At 38.4% G+C, this 18209-nt stretch overlaps 3 protein-coding genes across 5 annotated transcripts in view; 2 read left to right on the top strand and 1 right to left on the bottom strand.

Annotated features, from left to right (window-relative positions):
- Nucleotides 1–23: 23 nt before the first annotated feature.
- sgo2 (shugoshin 2) lies at nucleotides 24–5358 on the bottom strand. Its single transcript, XM_026910114.3, has 8 exons — nucleotides 5149–5358; nucleotides 4670–4759; nucleotides 4087–4262; nucleotides 3748–3825; nucleotides 3608–3641; nucleotides 1374–3467; nucleotides 720–828; nucleotides 24–594 (listed from the first exon to the last, which is right to left on the bottom strand). The coding sequence occupies exons 2-8, from the start codon at nucleotides 4746–4748 to the stop codon at nucleotides 495–497; spliced, it is 2670 nt and encodes an 889-aa protein (XP_026765915.3). The 5' UTR covers nucleotides 4749–4759; nucleotides 5149–5358; the 3' UTR covers nucleotides 24–494.
- Nucleotides 5359–5455: 97 nt separating this feature from the next.
- uchl3 (ubiquitin carboxyl-terminal esterase L3 (ubiquitin thiolesterase)) lies at nucleotides 5456–10616 on the top strand. 3 transcript variants are annotated; one of them, XM_026947885.3, is made up of 9 exons: nucleotides 5456–5671; nucleotides 5865–5876; nucleotides 6311–6439; nucleotides 8481–8637; nucleotides 8847–8932; nucleotides 9078–9125; nucleotides 9690–9765; nucleotides 9895–9953; nucleotides 10125–10616. In XM_026947885.3, exons 1-9 carry the CDS (start codon nucleotides 5630–5632, stop codon nucleotides 10206–10208), a joined length of 693 nt encoding a protein of 230 aa, XP_026803686.1. In that variant the 5' UTR covers nucleotides 5456–5629; the 3' UTR covers nucleotides 10209–10616. The 3 variants fall into 3 exon arrangements, with proteins under 3 accessions (XP_026803686.1, XP_053089924.1, XP_053089923.1); XM_053233949.1 differs by having other exon boundaries at nucleotides 5865–5991; XM_053233948.1 differs by lacking the exon at nucleotides 5865–5876.
- A 3194-nt stretch (nucleotides 10617–13810) lies between these two features.
- The window catches only part of lmo7a (LIM domain 7a), a 33432-nt gene continuing 29033 nt past the window's right edge, over nucleotides 13811–18209 (top strand). Inside the window, 3 exon segments of the mRNA XM_053233950.1 lie at nucleotides 13811–14191; nucleotides 14287–14362; nucleotides 15852–15921. Coding sequence (XP_053089925.1) covers nucleotides 14047–14191; nucleotides 14287–14362; nucleotides 15852–15921 — 291 coding nt within the window. The 5' untranslated portion in view covers nucleotides 13811–14046.

Here is an 18209-nt window from a genome sequence, read left to right as displayed (position 1 = left end):
AAGAGAACACTTGCAAAAACATGAACCTTCACAGGTGAAGTCTTTTAATCCGACTGAAATAATAAAAGAGTCAAACTCACCAAATGCTCCTGAACACATTCAACACATACAAGAAAAGTAAAAAAAAAAAAAAACAAAAGACAAGCAGAATCTAACCACTTACTGTGTATTATATATAAGGCACAAAGACTATTCTGCAGCAACAGTACAAGTCTCAGGTGAACACTATCTGAATTATTCATTCACTACTTGACAGTCACTTCAGTACTTTAGTAACATAGCAACCAATAGAGAGATGGAATTTCATAGGCCATTTAAACAAAGGATTCTCTGAATTACCCTGTAATGAGAAGTCATTTAAATTAGAAAAATGCTGATGCAAAAATATTTTGAAATATTAAAAAACAAAAAAGGAAATACAATCAAAACATTAAAAAAAAGGCTAACTGTATAACGTTAAGTGTACAAATTCTATTCACAATGGGTAAGGTGGTTTACTCCATGTTTTTCTTAAACTTTTTCTTCTTTTTGTCTTTAAACACTGGAGAACTTAAAAATCTGGTATCCGAGAACTTGTCCCCACGCCTCATTTTGCTGCGAAATGAAGAAGAAGAAGAAAAAAAAGAAAAGCCTAGTAAAAATTAAAAGCAGTGGCAACCGTACAATGCAGCTAGAGCTAAAGCATTTCATGTATGGAAGATCAACAAAACAATTCTCACCAGTTGAGAGGTGGCTCCTTGTATGACACAGGAGCTGCCTTCCTGCGGGATCGGCCTAAAGGATTGCCTGTCAAGTCTCTGTTTGTTAAGCTCTTCATTGCCCTCTCATCTATAATTTAAACATAAAACAGCTATAGGTAAAAAAAAAAAATAATAATAAAACACAGCACAAACTGTGATCTGACAAGCTTATTATTATTACTAATTTTAACCTCCATGCTCTACTATTTTGGCCAGTTGCCAATTTCCAGCCACTATCTAGCTCTCCCCTATCACACGACAGCTACCAACAGGTTAGAGTAAAGGCTAGCATGTGCTTCCTCTGAGACACGTAAAGCCAGCCAACTGCATCTTTTTGAACTGCAGCATCACAGCACAGCTGAACACACTGAGAGGAAGTGGTAGCTAACTGCCCTCTTCCGCATACATGAGCTCACAGATGCCCACAATTGGCTAGTGTTGCTCTGATTGACAGAGGTGAGAATAACCCCAGCCCTCCCACCCAGAGAGCATGGCCAATTACGCTCTATTGGACTCCCGGCTACGGCATCATCAGGATTCAACTTTGCGATCTCCAGACAATAGGGAGAATACTTTTCTAGTATTGCCCCATTTGACAATTTTCTTTTTTTTCTTTTTTAAATCTATAATTACCTGGAGATTGGTGTGACACGTTCCACCCAGGTTCCTCATAAATGTCCATAGTTCGTGATGAAATCTCTTGTGAAGCCTTCTGGTTAGTGACAGGACTGTCAAGATTGTCATAAGTAAAACTCCCAGTGGAACCAAAATCAAGGGATTCCCATGGTGGCCTGTCCTCAGAGAATAATCCACTGTGTTTCTGCCTAAGCTGCTCTGCTTTTCTTGGGGTTGACTGGCTATCACTGTCATGATGAGGAACACATGTCCTATCTGTAACAAAAGAAATCTCACTTTCTTTATTTGCAGTTAAACTCTCTTCATTGCTGCTGAAAACCAGAACATTTTCCTTTCCCTCTAACTGTGAAGTGAAATTGGACAAAACAGAATAAGTTTCTCTGCACTTGCTCTTGTGGTGTTGAATATTGCGATGCTTTGGACTGACATCTTTCATATTTACGCCAATGTCATTAACGGTATCCAAGTCGTCATTGTGGTCAAAGTGTCTCACATGAGTGCTGCTTGTGTCCTCAGTCTCAATTACATGCTCATCCATAAAGGCTTCCTCAAGAGCAGAATAATTTAACCCTTCTGTTACATCCTGTAACACATTAGTGGAAGTGCTGTTTTTCTTTATATTGTCACCTGGTACTGGAATTTCTTTTGGCAAAATGTCACCAATCTGTGTAGAGCTAGACTTGTGCTTTCTTCTCTTCCCTGATGCATGTTCTCTTGTTGCAATATTCTTCTTTCTTTCTTTCATCACCACTGTCTTGAGCTTCTGGGCTATAGTGCGCCCTATTGGAGAATTTTCTAAAAGACTTTCATCGCCGGCAGCCCTTGAGTGTTTTAAAAAACTTCTGTTTTCAGGTATTTGAGACACCTCTTGCTCTGATTGCTGCCCCTCAATCATACCTGAGGTACACTGTGCATCATGTGTGCTTTCCAACGTCACTGCATTTGCGGTTTCCCCAGATGTGACATTCGCATGAGTGTCTAATGTATGATTCAGGAGGTCACTGCAGGCAGACATCTGACCTGTATGAATCACATATGTTCCTCTATTTCTCAGTGTATTGCATTCATCCGTCTGAGAGAGTGGCCGAGTTGATTGCTTGCTTTGACGTTTTTCTGAGCGGACCGAGATTTCCCTGACGTCATTGTGAACATCAGTTAATTCAGCGTTCTCCTTTACACTTTGATCCATACTGAAAGATGAAACTTTAGTCGTCCTGCTCTGTGGTCTTGACTTGTGTGGGATTACATATGTTTTCCTGCTGTTTGCACTGTTGTTCTGGGGTTTCAGCATTTCAGCTTCACTTTCAGTGCCTTTGTCTCTGGATACATTAAAGTCATTTAAAATTTCCTTGCCCCTTCTCTGATTTTGTACTTCTTGGTCACTAAAATAATCATCTAAATCATCACTGGGGGAAATAAAGCTGGACTCATGGGGAGAGATTACATAAGTTTGCCTTGTATCGGTATATCCTGCAATGTGTTTTTGGGAATTCAGTCGCCTGTTGTTTTTTGTGTAACGAGAGGTGACATGAGTCTTTCTGCGTGCAGTGACTGATTCTTCCTCCTCAGACGGAGGCTCCATCCGCTGAGGCAAACTCTCCTCTTCATTGCTGCTAGCAAAAGTGTGTGTACTTGTACGGAGTTGTGTTTCGCAGGATGTTCGCATAGACGCATTCACAGTTGTATCCTTTAGACAAGATGACTCCACTGCTGCTTCATCATAATTAAGCACATTGCTCTCTCTACTCCTTGCTGAACTAGACTCACTGTTTTCTCTAGTTCTTCTCTGATCATCCTTAGAGTTCTTCTTTGGCTTGGTCTGAACTGTGACAATTTCAGCAACATTGTCAACTACAGTGATCTCCATCTCTGAGTCATACAGAGTATTCTGAGGTGCTGTATGGTCCACCTCTGGACTGGGAGGCTTATCCTTGCTTTTAGGTGAAGATCTCTGAGGTTGACCATCATTTACCATTGACACATTTCCACTAGGGCCCTGGACATTCTTCTGTTGCCCACAGTTGGACAGACTGGTTCTATTTTTCTGCTCAGGGAACAATGCAGTTAAATCTCTCTCAGTCTGAGAAGAATCTATAAACCAATCACACAAACAAAATTAATCTTACAGCACATGATCATGCTATGAGACAAGCTAATGCAAAAAGTTATAGTATAGTTGTTTAATTGTACACACAGGTGTCTGTTTCACATCATTTAATGAATCTTCATACCTTCAGTGATCTCTGTGTCCAAGCTCTCAACACCCTAATATGGAATAAATTATTATAATAAATTGCAGCTTTGTTACAAACATTCCTGCAAAGATAATTTTGTGCATTGACCACGTACAAAATAACTACTAATGGATTACCTCTTCTTTGGAAATAAGGTCCACTGCCTTGGCCATGCAGTTGATGGAGGTATTGTAGAACTCCCGCAGAACCGTAAACTATGGAGTTGAAAGAGGAATTGGCCATTATATTCAGGCTGTACAGTAGCCTTCATAGGAGATGACTTTTGCCACATCACACAGTCATTAAACACAAATAAAAAATAAAGAATTATTTGTGAAAGCCAAATTAACTCACTGGCTGGGAACACTAAGATTGGATTGAGAACCTTAAATCTAACTCTTTTAATAAAAATCATCAAAAAAAAAGCCTTTAGCATCATTGTGTCTGTCCTTCCTCTATGAACTCCAGAGACTCACCATTTGTTTATTTTTATGTCGCTGGATGGCAAGGTCAAAGCTCAGGCTCTGCAGATCTTTCTGTAAACGCACCGTTTCCATCTCAAGCTGCCTGGTTTTCTGCTTCTGAGCGACCAGAGCCAAGGCAAGGGCCTTGTTGTTGGTTTTCAAAGAGAGCTTGAAGAATGATGATGTGTCTGAAAGAAAACAGAATCAACAGTCAGATGTCATGTCATAGAAGGCGTCATGGTGGCGCAGTGGGTATCGTTGCCACCTCAGAGCTTCTGGGTCCCGGGTTTGAGTGTCACCTTGTGGGCTTCTTGCCACTTCCCATGCTAATCGGTGGATTGGCGACTCTAAATTACCCCAGGTGAGAGAGAGAGAGAGAGAGAGAGAGAGTGTGTGTGTGTGTGCTGCCCTGAAATTGACTGGTGGCTTATCTAGGGTGCACGCCCGACTCATGCCCAGTGTTCCCGAGACAGACACCAGATCCACAGAGACCCTGACCAAAATACTACTGAATATAAATAAATAAATGCATGAATGACATACAAGGTGTTACAAGGCATGCAAGAAAAACCCCAAATAAACATGGAAATCTTACTGTGAATTTTTGTCTTTATCTTGGCAGCAGTCTGCTTTATTGTGTTTGGTTTCTTCTCCATCGCCACTGCAAGAGTCATTGCAGTCCAGGCTGCATGGTGGAAATAATGAGACTGTTAGAAACACTACAACTGTTAGTTAACATTTATGTTGTCAAACGCTAGCAATAACCTAGCTAGCCTAGGCATTTGACTGCTTATTACTTCTAACATACCTAGCTAGAATATCTACATATCTTTTTTTCTTTTAACATGAACCCCGTGAACCCAATGAACCCAACAATACAACTAGCTTCTGCCACTCTAATGCTGTTACAAGCTTGATCAGTTAGTTAGCAGCTGAGTTGATATAAACGTTCAGTTCCGTCAACTAACTAACAAGTAGACTAGACATTTAATTGAGAAAGGTCATATAAGTTAAAGTAACTGTCTAAATACGACTACAACATGTTTGACATGTAAGCTAAGCTTGTACACAAACCTCAGTTAGATGCTACTGTCGATTCAAACACAAACAGTGCCGCGGAAACTCCGAACTCTTCTTCGTCTCCTCTGCGCGTTAGCTCACGCGAACAGCCCAATGCTCCCTACTGCCTCCTGCTGCACAATCTGAAATTGTACTTAATTTCGTGATTTTCTATAGTATAGCCCGACTTTAAATTCCATAATGAGTATGGTAGAAATATTTTATAAAAGTGTAAAAAGCAAATATATTTTATACAATTAATATTCAGCCACGGTTTCTCCGCGTTCATAAACCCGGGACTTTTATTTTGAAGGATCCAATAAGTTGAAACCGGAAGCTTATCGTTTTTTGGTAGCATTCGCTTTACTACCATCCATATGATTACCTGTTAGCCATTAAAAAAATCTGACGCTTGGACTAAATATATCCTCGTTACATATCGAGGGGGAACTGTACTACTCTGTCGCTAAAATCAGTACCTGGGACTTTAGTTGAAATGGAAGGACAACGCTGGTTACCCCTGGAGGCTAATCCTGAAGTATGGAAGCTTTTACTTTCATTCAATGTGCTAGCTAGATCGCCATTAAAATGAATACAGTAATTATTCTTTTACTGTGACTCAGTGGGTTAGGCATTAAGATTGCACTAAACCTGTGCTTAAGGTCACGTTCTTGAGCTTAAACTTGAGACACTATTTGCGTTAACTGGTTTGATTGCTGTCTCTCTTCCAGGTCATGAACCAAGTGAGTAGATGGCTTGACTCAGTTCTGGGCTTCTGCTAACCCACAGTCAGGTGTAGTCACATGTTAATGTGACTCAGCTAATAACTTCTTAACTGAGGAAAGTTAAACTCCCATGGTGCTTATCTTTATTATTTATCACCATATATGTGATGTGATATATATTGTATGTATTTGTGTGTGTGTATGTGTGTATGTATGTATGTATGTATGTGTGTGTGTGTGTGTGTGTGTATATATATATATATATATATATATATATATATATATATATATATACACACACACACACACAGCAGTCAGAAGTGATGTGACAGTCTTCTTCATGACCTTCACTATCACTGAGAGGCGCACGCCATGACTCATAACTCATCACTTCTACATCTCCCACTAAAATGCCATCTTCTTTCGTCTGTCTGACTTATTGTGTCTTGTAGTTTTTACGACAGTTGGGCTTAGTACCTAGCTGGCAGTTTGGAGATGTATATAGTTTGGACTCAGAGCTTCTTACGATGGTGCCAAGGCCTGTGTGTGCTGTCCTGCTCCTCTTCCCTGTCACGGAAAAGGTACAAAGATGGCTCAAGCACTTTCAAACTGATAAATGTCATCCCAATAATTTGTCAAATGAGGAATGTTCAGATGGCTTTGTTAACCTAAGTCCGGGCATATTATTCAATTATTCATCTTAGGGCATATTCTTCAGTAACTACTATAAACTATTCAGAAACTACAGTGAAACGAATAAAATGATAACATGTTTAAGAACATGATCTACAGCTGACAATATACACTATAAATATTTGCCAGCTCATTAAGCACACACTCAGCTCCACCCAAATTCCAACATGACATATGTCACATGACTGTGATGTGTGTGTGTGTGTGTGTGGTATAAACCAGCACTTCAGGCGTCAGTTGGTATTAAACATAGGAATAGCGAAACAAGTGCCCTTAAACGTGGTGTGATAGTTGGTGTTGGGTGTGCCGGTTCTGGCATCTTCCATCACCCTGGAATTTTTTTAAGCACAACCACTTTAAGGATTTACTGAGAATGGTGGGGGGACGGACGGACTGTGAGTGATCTGTCATCAGGGTAAAATAAAAACAGCTTGAGGATTACAGAATTCAAAGGTAAATGGCAAGTAGCATGCAAGCAAACAGACAAGCTACAGTCATATCTAAATTTAAGATTAGTGTGCAGAAGGTCATCTGAGAACACATGACCTATTCAATTTCTCTTAGAAGAGCTAAACAACATGTTGTGTGCCAAGAAATGTCAGTGAAGAAACAAGAAAGTGTGTCCCAAGTAAGCACAAGCATTAAAACTGAAACGTTGAGGAATGGAATAGTTGTCTAGTTGGTTAAATCCAGATTCTTTTGAACAAATCCATGCTGGTAGAAGGATCAGATTTTGGTGCAAGCAACATCTCCTGAGATTTTCACACATGACATGATGTTGCACATGATGTCTCTGGAGTTTACACAGAATGGTTTGAAAAACAATATACATGCTGTGTGCAGAGGGTCTGCAGGCTGAATTACCTTACTGATGAGAGAGATCAGAGGAGACCTAGACCAGACTGGTCTGAGCTGACAGGAAGTCTATAGTAACTCAAATAATCACTCTTTACAACCATGGTGAGCAGAAGAGCATCTCAGAAAGCACAACACCTCAAACCTTGAGGTGGATGAGAGACAACAGCAGAAGACCACATCAGGTTCCACTCCTGTCAGCCAAGAACAAGAATCTGAGGCCATCGTGGGCACAGACTCACCCAAGCTGGACAGTTGAAGACTGGAAAAAGACCAGATGATTTTTTTCCCCTAATCTTCAGTTGTCCAGTTTGGGAGAGTCTGTACCCATAATAACCTCAGATTCCTGTTCTCGACTGACAGGAGTGGAACTCAGTGTGGTCTTCTGCTGTTGTTGTCCACTGAAATTAAGGTTGGATGTTTTGTGCATGCTGAGATGCTTTTCTGCTCACCACGGTTGTAAAGAATGATTATTTGAATTACTATATCCTTCCTGGCAGCTCGAACCAATCTGACCATTTTCCTCTGACCTCTCTTATCAACAAGGTGTTTCTACCCACAGAGCTGTCACTCACTCAATGTTTTTTGTTTTTCACACCATTCTGTGTAAACTCTAGAGACTGTTGTGTGTGAAAATCTCAGGAGATCAGCAGTTTCTGAAACCACCCCATCTGGTACCAACATCCATGCCACGATCAAAGTCACAGAGATCACACTTTTTCCTCTTTCTGATGTTTAATGTGAACATTGACTGAAGCTCTGTACCTGTATCTGTATGATTGTGTACAGGTGTTCCTGTTAAAGAAGTGGACAGTGAGTGTGTGTGTGTTTGTGTGTGTGTGTGTGTGTGTGTGTGTGTGTGTGTGTGTATGTGTGTACGTGTATGTGTATACACACACACACACACACACACACACACACACACACACACACACACACACACATATATATATATATATATGTGTGTGTATATTGTAATGTTGGTGTGTGATTCAGTGTGTTAGCGTCAATGTTGGATAAGAATTAGTAAGGATGGAATCACTAATTTCCTGTACATCATTTTTATTTTTACAGTACGAGTCATTTAGACTGGAGGAGGAAGCAAAGATTAAGGCACAGGGACAGGAAGTGTCATCAGAGGTGTACTTCATGAAACAAACTATCGGAAATGCATGTGGGACAATAGGGTTGATTCATGCAGTAGCAAATAACCAAACACATCTTGAGTTTGGTAAGCGATTATTTCCTGAGCTATTAAAATGGAAATTGTGTTTTAAGGTTTTCATTTTTTTATGTATTCCAATTACTATTTATTACTAATACATTTTTATTTCGTTTTGGATTAAATTTATATGCTATCACTTAGTGTCTGATTATAGGTTTACTCAGTGTTATATCTGTAATATTTGTAATGAATTATGGGTGATTGCTGTTTTGCAGAGGCTGACTCACCACTGAAGGTGTTTATTATGCAGTCCTCTAAGATGAGCCCGGAGGAGAAAGCAGCCTTCCTAGAAAAAGATGAGGTTGTTTAAATATTATGTGCTGTTGTCAAGAGACATTGAACTAAATTCAGTAACCTGTTGGTTAGGTAGTTGAAATTGTCTTGGGAAGTTTTGTGTTTTCTTTTATTCTTTCTTTTTTTTAAATATATATTTTTGTCCATTTCAGAGTATCCGTGTAACACATGAGTCAAGTGCTCAGGAGGGACAGACAGAGGTTGGTTAAATCCTATGACAAAGTCACCTTTGAGTCACATGAACTGACGATGAGTGACAAAAGAAAAAATCAACATAAAATATATGAGTAGTAGCCCAAATATTAGCTTCAGCTTCACTGAGCCTTGGCATAGATTTTACACGGCTCTAGAATTAGAGCCTAGGTGATTCTTCCAAAAGGTATTCCCTCAGTTGGTTTTTTGATGATGGCAGTGGAGAGATGACTGAATGATATTTAACACATCAGTCCAATAATATATAGGTGTTCAGTTGGGTTGAGATCTGAAGGCCATAGCATATGATTTACATTATTTTCATTCTCATCAAACCATTCAGTGATTCCTCATGCCCTGTGGATGAGGTCATTCTTATCATTCTGGAAAAGACCACTCCCGTTATCATTGTCGCATAACGGTGATCAGTCAGAATAATTTTGTATTGGGAAGGGTGTTCCAAAACCGTGATCCCCTACCTCTCAGCAAAACCTAGACCTAGATATGATATGAAAATCATTTCTTTATTCGTATCTTAATAATGATTTGTTTTTTAACTACTTGTTTAACAGGCTCCCAGTGTCGATGAAAAGGTGGATTTACATTTTATTGCCTTTGTGAATGTTGGAGGGCATTTATATGAGTTGGGTAAGTAATTGGTAATATATATTTTTTGCAATTTTTTAAATAATATTAAATAGATCAGATCTTACCACCTAACACTGCACAGCCATGTGATGATGGAGACGTTAAGCAATTAGTTTGGCTACTTTGCAGATGGCCGGAAACCTTTTCCAATAGTTCATGGGAAAACCACAGAGGACAGCTTCCTTGAGGTAAATATGTCTGCTTTCCATGGAACACTTTGTTTTTGTATTGGAACAACTTGTTACTCAGCTATTCAGATGGCTATTAAGATAAGCTATTCCGATATTTGTGTGGAAGTGAGGGAGATTTTAAGATTGTAATTTAGGACTTTGAGAGAATTTATCTCTGTTTGTTTGCAGGATGCTGCAGAGGTCTGTAAGAAATTCATGGCTCGTGATCCCCAAGAGCTCCGCTTCACTGTTGTGGCTCTCTCCAAAGCATAAAACACTCGCCTACTTTCTGTTTACTCAAGAAGAAACTGCCAGCCATTCGCAAATGTTAGAATGTTTGCATTCTTACACAGTGGATTACAAAAAAAATGGTTATTTGCTAATATTTTGCTGCAAATTTCTTTGACCTGAGGTGTCATTAATAATGAAACAAAAGAAATTGAATGTGTCCATGTACGCATTTATAGGCTTTTTTTAAATTATGTTCAATTACTACTTGAATTATAACTATGCCTTTTCTGCTCTGTCCTGCATACTGACACCTAATTTAAATTAGACCAGAATTAAGTGGTGGTTTCTCTAAACACTGCAAAAGAACGAATCCTGTGTGTAAAACATGCTCCAGACAGATTCTCTTTTCATGATGCATAAAATTACATTAAAGGTTAAGCTCTTTGTAAATGTTGACTTGTAATGATTTGTCAGATCAACATTTTCCCGATGTTGGTGTTTGCTTTTGTTAAACATTAGAAAAGCATTGCCTGGACATCTTTACAGTCTTAAACTGTCCAGTTTCTGTGAGCCAGTGCCCATGGGATCAAATTTTGAAGTGTTGTGCATTCTGAGATACTTTTCTGTTCATCATGGATGTGAAGAGTGGTAGTTTGAGTTTCTGTAGCCTTCCTGTCAGTTCCAACCTGTCTGGCCATTCCCCTGTGACCTCTCTCTCTCTCTCTCAACAAGAAAGTATTTCCACCCACAAAACTGCTGCTCAGTGAATGTTTTTTTTTTTTCTTCTTCTTCTTTTTAACACCATTCTGTGTAAACTATAGACTGTTGTGCATAAAAATCCCTTTATTAGTTTAATTAGTTTAATCTCTTAATTAGTTTCTGAAATACTCAAACCAGCCAGTCTGACACCAACAACCATGCCACTGAGATCACATTTTTCCCCATTTCAGTTTTTGGTGTGAAAATTAACTGAAGCTCGATGATTTTATGCATTGCTCTGCTGCTGCCACATGCTTGGCTGATAATTGCACACATGAGCAGGGCTACAGATGTCCCTATTAAAGTGGCCTGGTGAGTGTGTGTGCTGGCTTTGTGAAAATACAGTAACATAACACTTGTTTTGGTGTCTGATGTAGATTCTTAAGTTGCAAAACATTGGGAAGCAACACCAATACTATCAAATTTTAGACAACCCTTTGACTGTAAATGTGCTCCTATAATGTGAGTTTTCTTTTATTCCACTAGAGGGCGCGCTGGTAATATGAAATACATTGTTAACCTGAAAAAGAAAGCTAAAGTTCAACATTTTGAAATCAGGCTTATTACAATGTAATTTGTAGGAGCTCTTAGGATGGTAGAAATGACTCTGGTTTCAAGCTGTGTGTTTAGCTCTGGAATTAATAGGTAAGTCTTAGTATCATATTTGTACAGTTCAGATGGGGAAAGTGCTTAAAAACACTGAGCAGTATGTGCTGGACAGAGGGAGGGAGCATGGGTACAAGTATACAATACTTTCACAAAGATGGCTGGAAGTGTCATATAGTGCCCTTTTAAACATTAGTACAAAACAGCACAGTGTTGTATAGTGGCATTAACGTTTAAAGTACTGTTTATGGTAATAAGCACTTTATCCTTGTCTTGTCTCAGCTGCAGTTCAATGATAACAAAATCATTGTCTTTTTGGGAAATAATTTTTTTTTTGTGTAACTGCCTGAAGTTTTCTTAACTTCAGACTAGTTGAACATTTCTGTTCTACTCTTTGTCAAATTTGCAGAAATAATTTTATTTTTGATTCCTACTCATGTTTCTTTCTTTCTTTCCTTTTTTTATATACAAATCTTTACAGAAATCCTCCTAGCCCGAAATGTTCTCTGCACAATATGGACAGATTTTATATTATATTATGAATATTTTTCATTGTAAAGGTCAGAAACCATATATTATTTAACCCCACCCTAATCATTCATCCTTCCTCTTGCTCCTGTATACACCAATCCAGGCCCAAACAGTAGGCTGCAGTTTATTTTTGTATAATTATAATCATTCAAACCATGTGACATTTCACTATTCCAGTGAAAAACACTGACTTTGTTTAGTCGAACACTGGCTTTTTGCATGTATATAAAGCTTCATAGTGATGGGCCGTGGTCTCTGGCAGGAGCATTTCAGAGCAGCCTGGTGTCCTGTGTAGGAAGGTAGTGTGACATTGGGCGTCCCTATTGAATGATTAACAGGTTGCCACATGGGAGGACCCACTTAACAGGGCTGTTAATGAGTGTGTATGTGTTTGCGTGTAAGAGGAAAGGGTAGTCTGTCACATGCCCACATTCCTTTGCTAGACTCCATGACTCTGATTCTCATGGTACAGTCATTCTTGTCTTGCCTCAGTGATGGGGTCAGTTGTAGTTTGGGACAAAATTGGCTATGGTTCGCATACCAGAAAAAAAAAATTTAATCTCTTATGACCCATCATATGAGTGATAATAATGCAAATGTTCAGTGTTCCCTGTTTTTGCTTAATCCCTTTCACTTTGCAGGATTTATCAGTGGGTCCTCATACACATTCCTCACTCTAGTAACTACATACTTTTACCATTAGTCTCACTGTAGTAGTCATTGGATTATATGTCTTAAGATGAATACCTGAATAATGCGATGGGATTTTAAGGGCTTAAATACTGAAATTCTTTGGCATGCTGGCCTGCCTGCATGCATTTGCACAGCTCAGAAAGCCAAATGCTTTGTGTGGGTGGTTATGTTTTGTTTGCACATAGCAATTTTTTTTATTTAAGGAACTTCCATTGGAATTTATTAGATTATTACGTATTATATTAATAGGCCTTTATTACATTTTCAGTGAAAATGTACAGAATTTTAAGCAAAAGAAAAATATTTCAGCATAGGCTCAGATTTATTGTGTGTATTTGTTAGGGTAACTTATGAAACAGTAAACTGAGAGAAGCAACATTTTTGCCCTCTCCATCCCAGCACACCTGAAACACACCATTATGTTCCCTCTACTTTTTTTCTGAAAACATGGCATGTGTTCTTTGTAGCTGTGGTTGGTTCATAATATTGGTCATAAAGCACCTGTATAGCTGCAGGTTCAGTCCAACCAAGCAGGGGCCACACCTGCTCAACACTGGTTTGAAAACAGGGATCAGTTGATTAAAACAGTGCAACTAGATTGTTCATGCTTGGTTAGAAAGCTAGGATTGGACGTCTCTGATCTAATTGAAGAGAACAACGACAGAAAACCAGTCTCAGGATTTTTAGGCAGCACCTGTTGATCCCAGCTTATCCAGTTTTACTTGTTTCTCACACTGAGCTGTACTGACTGTCATTACCATTTGATTTCAAGGGATAGTCAATTAATGGATGATTTTTAATCATCATTATTATTTTTATGGCAGTTTACAGTCACTTTTTCTATTTTTGTAAATACATATAATTTTCTATTGTTAATGGAAATACATCATGAAGCTCAATATGAAGCTTCATCTTTTAGATTTTGACCCTAATAGTTTCCTGGACTAATTGCACAAGACAGGCTTACATCCATCTCGTATTTATTCCTATCTACATTGGAGTAAAAGAGCGACCTGTTCCTATTGGAAAGGGATATCATAAAACCTTTGCTCTTGTAGCAAAGCAAAAACAATCTCATATCTTCTTGATAAGACAAAACATTCCCCCACTCTCTAGTAGAACATGTTTGAGGAGCTGTAAAACAGTGGCTCAGAGAGCACGGTGTAAAAGGGGGTATAAAAACAACATAAGTATTTCCTCTTGTGGATAAGCAACAATAGGGTGTCTGGCTATATCCTGCATCACTTGCTTAAAATCATTGGAAAGGCATGAGGCTAGCGTTCTATTCTGTATGGTCACATTCTTTTTAAATGTTCTTGTTCTCTGTGGTTTGGCTGCTGGGCTCCGGCCCTGTTTGCAGAAGGTCTGGCAGAAAAGTGAGGTGAACCAAGCAAGCCAAGCCTCTGCACCAGAAACTACACCGTGTTGTTGTGCAGGTCAGTTTAGGATAGCAGGACAAAGTCTGGAAAATCGTTCCTAATGCACATCTTACCTTCTCACCTACTGTACCTTCCTGTGTTTGTTCTGACAGTACAGGCAGTCACCAAGAAGAGGTTTGGGAGCAGAGATTTCCGGAGTTCTCTCCGTAATGGGCTTCTTTTGTGTTGGTAAGTAATACTGTTTCTCTGCTAGCTTTATGGTGCAGCTCAGCCAATAGTTCAAAGTAAAAATTCGTTGATTTAGTTTTGTTATGAGCTCTCAGAACTGTTTTCCCCATTGCAACAACTGCTAAGAAATTTAAACATCACTCAGTATTGTATGTAAGAGTGTATACTCTGTTATTATAGAGAAATAATTATTTTAGTGTAATGCATAGAAATGGTTACTGTGCCTTGTATGACTTAAGTTTCCCTGACAGTATCCTGTTATGTAGCTATTGTCTCAGTTAAAATTTATATAGTATCTCTTCTCTTACATTAACATGAGGAATGACTGAAATCACACCAGAGCTGACATAGACCAGGCTGTGTAGAGACAATGGTAAAAATGAATGCGTTACTGGGTGTTGCATTGTTCTTGTTTTTGTCTAAATAGCTCTGTTGCTGTTGTACTGAAAACTGTTCTGCCCATTCCAGTAATTCTAGATTAGGGCATTAAAAGCAGCCAATTTTAGCACATAGGACTTAGACACAGCTGAGCACAACATTAGGAAACATGCACGCTGTAGATAATATCACTGCTGATAGGGAAGCGTGTGAAGGACAGCTGTTATTTAAGTGTTTCACGGTCACTGCACGTGGAAATCTGAATGGCATAGCATGCTGTGGGTGAGATTCAGCTGTTCAGTGAAGGTGAGATTTGTCAGGGCTAGTGCAAGCTCAGGGTTTTCAGCTCCGTTTCTGTACGTAACTGGGCGCTTTTGGTCTGATGCGTGGTCAGATGGTCAGCATTTCTGGCTCGACACCCTGGTGTCACATCAGTGAGTCAGCATCCTGATGAGTGCAGTTTTTACATCGCAGCTGCTCGCTACTCCCTCCTGAAACCTCTTGTTGCACAATTGCTTGATTACAGTCTGAGTCAGTAATGGCTGTGTTACATCACAGAATATTCATATCAAAGTACTTGATCCATATCAATGTACTGCAAAAGAGTGCAATATGCTAACATTTATTTTTTGGATTCAGATGTTTACAGTAAAATCAACTTCTTTTGTCTGGATACTTTAATAGCGATCTGTACAAACATAGACACATTGGAAGAAAGTACACATCTTTAAAAGTATGTTTTTCATAAAAAAATGTACTATATGACAAAAAGTCACATAGTAAAGATATATAGTACATAATATATAAATACAATATGTTGTGATCATAGTATTATAAGGTTCTATCTAGATAAAGAATGAATGTTACAATATGCTAACATTTATTTTTTGGATTCAGATTTTTACAGTAAAATCAACTTCTTTTGTCTGGATACTTTAATAGTTTTAAATGTTTAAATGTTACAACAGAAGCTCAACTTGATTTTGGTCAGATGGTTTTGTACAGCAAAGCCACATGTGAAACATTAAAAGAGGCCATAAACTCATTCAGATGCACCTTACAGTGCATCAGTGTGTGATTGTGAGATTGCTCATTCTTTCCCTTCTTCCAGTCTAGTTAACAAGATCAAGCCAGCCATAATCAAGAGTATTAACAGACTTTCCACACCTATTGCTGGCCTGGTGAGTTCCTGTTTTTTTATTGCATTTTTTTAAATGCAAGCATAATTAAACGAACACACCCTGTTTCATCCACGTGTGCTCTAAGGTATTTAACTGAATCAACTGCAGTAAGACTAAGTGAATAGAAATGTAGAAATATCACATATAATATACCACGATTACAATTATATCAATTTGATTGTTATGGAAATTTAGGAAGAATGCCACTATGGATGATGTGTGAAGAGCAAAAGCTAGAATAGGTGACTGAGCTGTTTTCTGCTGACATTAACTACCATATTTATGTAAAAATAAATAAATAAATAATAATAATAAGAAGAATAAACACTCTAATATTTGACTTTTTCTAAAAAACATAAATGTGGCCCAAGACCTGGGTCAAGCCCAAATTGTGGCAAAGCATGTAATCTTTTTGGTGCGCATTACTCTTTAAAACAGCAGGATATTTACTAAACCTGGATAAGCATCCCCATGCCCAAAAAGCATTACAGTGGTATTTCCGTGAGATAATTCCAAACCTGACATTTACTGAGTATAAACTTTCAACTGGGAATTAAAATATCCTCACACAGGCATGCTAAAGAAAACATTTAAAAACATACCCAATTTAGAGTATATTTTTACTGTACTAAACATCCATCTGAATGGCTCTATGCTGAGATCCTGAACTCAAACAAAAATGTGCAGTGAACACAGAGCTCTCTATTTATCTGTGTTTATGACTGATGAAATTTATTTTTCCACTTATTCTGGCCTCTGAAATCATATAATCATCATTACTGTCATATCATTCACATTCGTAGGCTATAAATCTTGAATAATGAAGATTTATTATGGTAAGAGTGGATTTTTGCCAATTTTAATTTATTGACTTTGACATGCGAGCTGTCACGTTATCCATGGGTTTGTTTCGGTTTGTCTGTGGACCAGGTTTCCATGGTGGAGGGTTCTATGTTCCAGCAAATGCCAAAGCTGTGGATTTCCTCTCTGTCCCATCACATAGCTGATCCTCCTTTTAAAAATCTGGAGAGGAAACCTACACTTATGTGGTGTACTTCTGGACCACATAAGAAAAGTCTTTCTGCATAGTCTTTATATTGAGGTTGAGCTGAGAGATGATTGCACATGGCTCCGAGCTCTGTAAACAGGCTATAATTGAGCTGGGTGGATATATCTGAATCAAGCCTCACCACTGGCAAAAGGGATTATTTTAATAGATTTTTTTCCACAGACCACCAGACGTGTTTACTCCATAAACTAACGTCACACGTTTATTATAATTTGACGGTGGAGTTTTATTGTGTTTGTAATTACACACAAGCATCAGAGTGTTAGGTCTCGTGCTAGCATGTTCTTCCTCATTAGATAGGACAGTGTAACATGATGACTGAGGATACACAGTTGAGTTAGTTTCAGTTTGCTTTGGCATTGTTTTCAGGTAAGGATTTTAGTGTACTTTTGTCTACTTTGGTCTTCAGATCTTGTCGTCATCAGCAAGGACACTTGAGCCCTATGAGGCGATTGTAAGTCACTTCTGTTAACACTTAAGGTTATTTACACTTGACTTAACAAGGTGACCACTTAATAATTACTTTTGAATGGACTACATTCCTATGTGGATTATAATTGTTGGATGGGCTCAGAATTTTTCTCAGGATTATATCTTCTAACTACAAAGTGAGCATGTTTTTTTTTTTTTTTTTTTCCCCAGAATCATTATCACTGCATGTTTTACAGCTGAGTTGAAATTTTGTTCATAGCAGAAGTTGGTTTCAAATGCCAGGAGTGCTAGAGTTTAATAAAAGGTCCAGTCTGGGGGAATAGTCCATCTTAAATTAGGGGTTCAACTATGTACATTTATAACATTACTCCGTTAATTAAATCCTTTTCTTCTACTTCTGCTTGACCACTATAGTAATGTCATTAAAAGTGGTGTGATTGGAAATTCAGCAATTAAGTTGTTTTAAATTATTTTCATCATAGGTTATGTTCAATTACCAAAGTCACAGTTACAGGAAGAGGAATGCACAGAGCACAATGTCTAGCTATTTAGGTCCACCCAATATGCTATTTGTATGACCTCTCATGATTTTTTTTTTTTTTGCCTTTTTTTGCCTTCTACAAAAGTATCAGTTAAATAGGGCATAATCACATTTAAACACTGCCTATAGTCTATTGTGTCCCCTAGCCACAGAATGTGACTCTTTCCGGGAAGCAAGTCCTATTACTGAAAGACTGTGACCTCCTTTACCCAAAAATACCAATGTTCCATCAGTCTGTTGTTGACT

The sequence above is a fragment of the Pangasianodon hypophthalmus genome, chromosome 5, assembly GCF_027358585.1.
Source record: "Pangasianodon hypophthalmus isolate fPanHyp1 chromosome 5, fPanHyp1.pri, whole genome shotgun sequence".
NCBI classification, from domain to species: domain Eukaryota; kingdom Metazoa; phylum Chordata; class Actinopteri; order Siluriformes; family Pangasiidae; genus Pangasianodon; species Pangasianodon hypophthalmus.
This window is presented reverse-complemented; position numbering and strand designations above follow the sequence as displayed.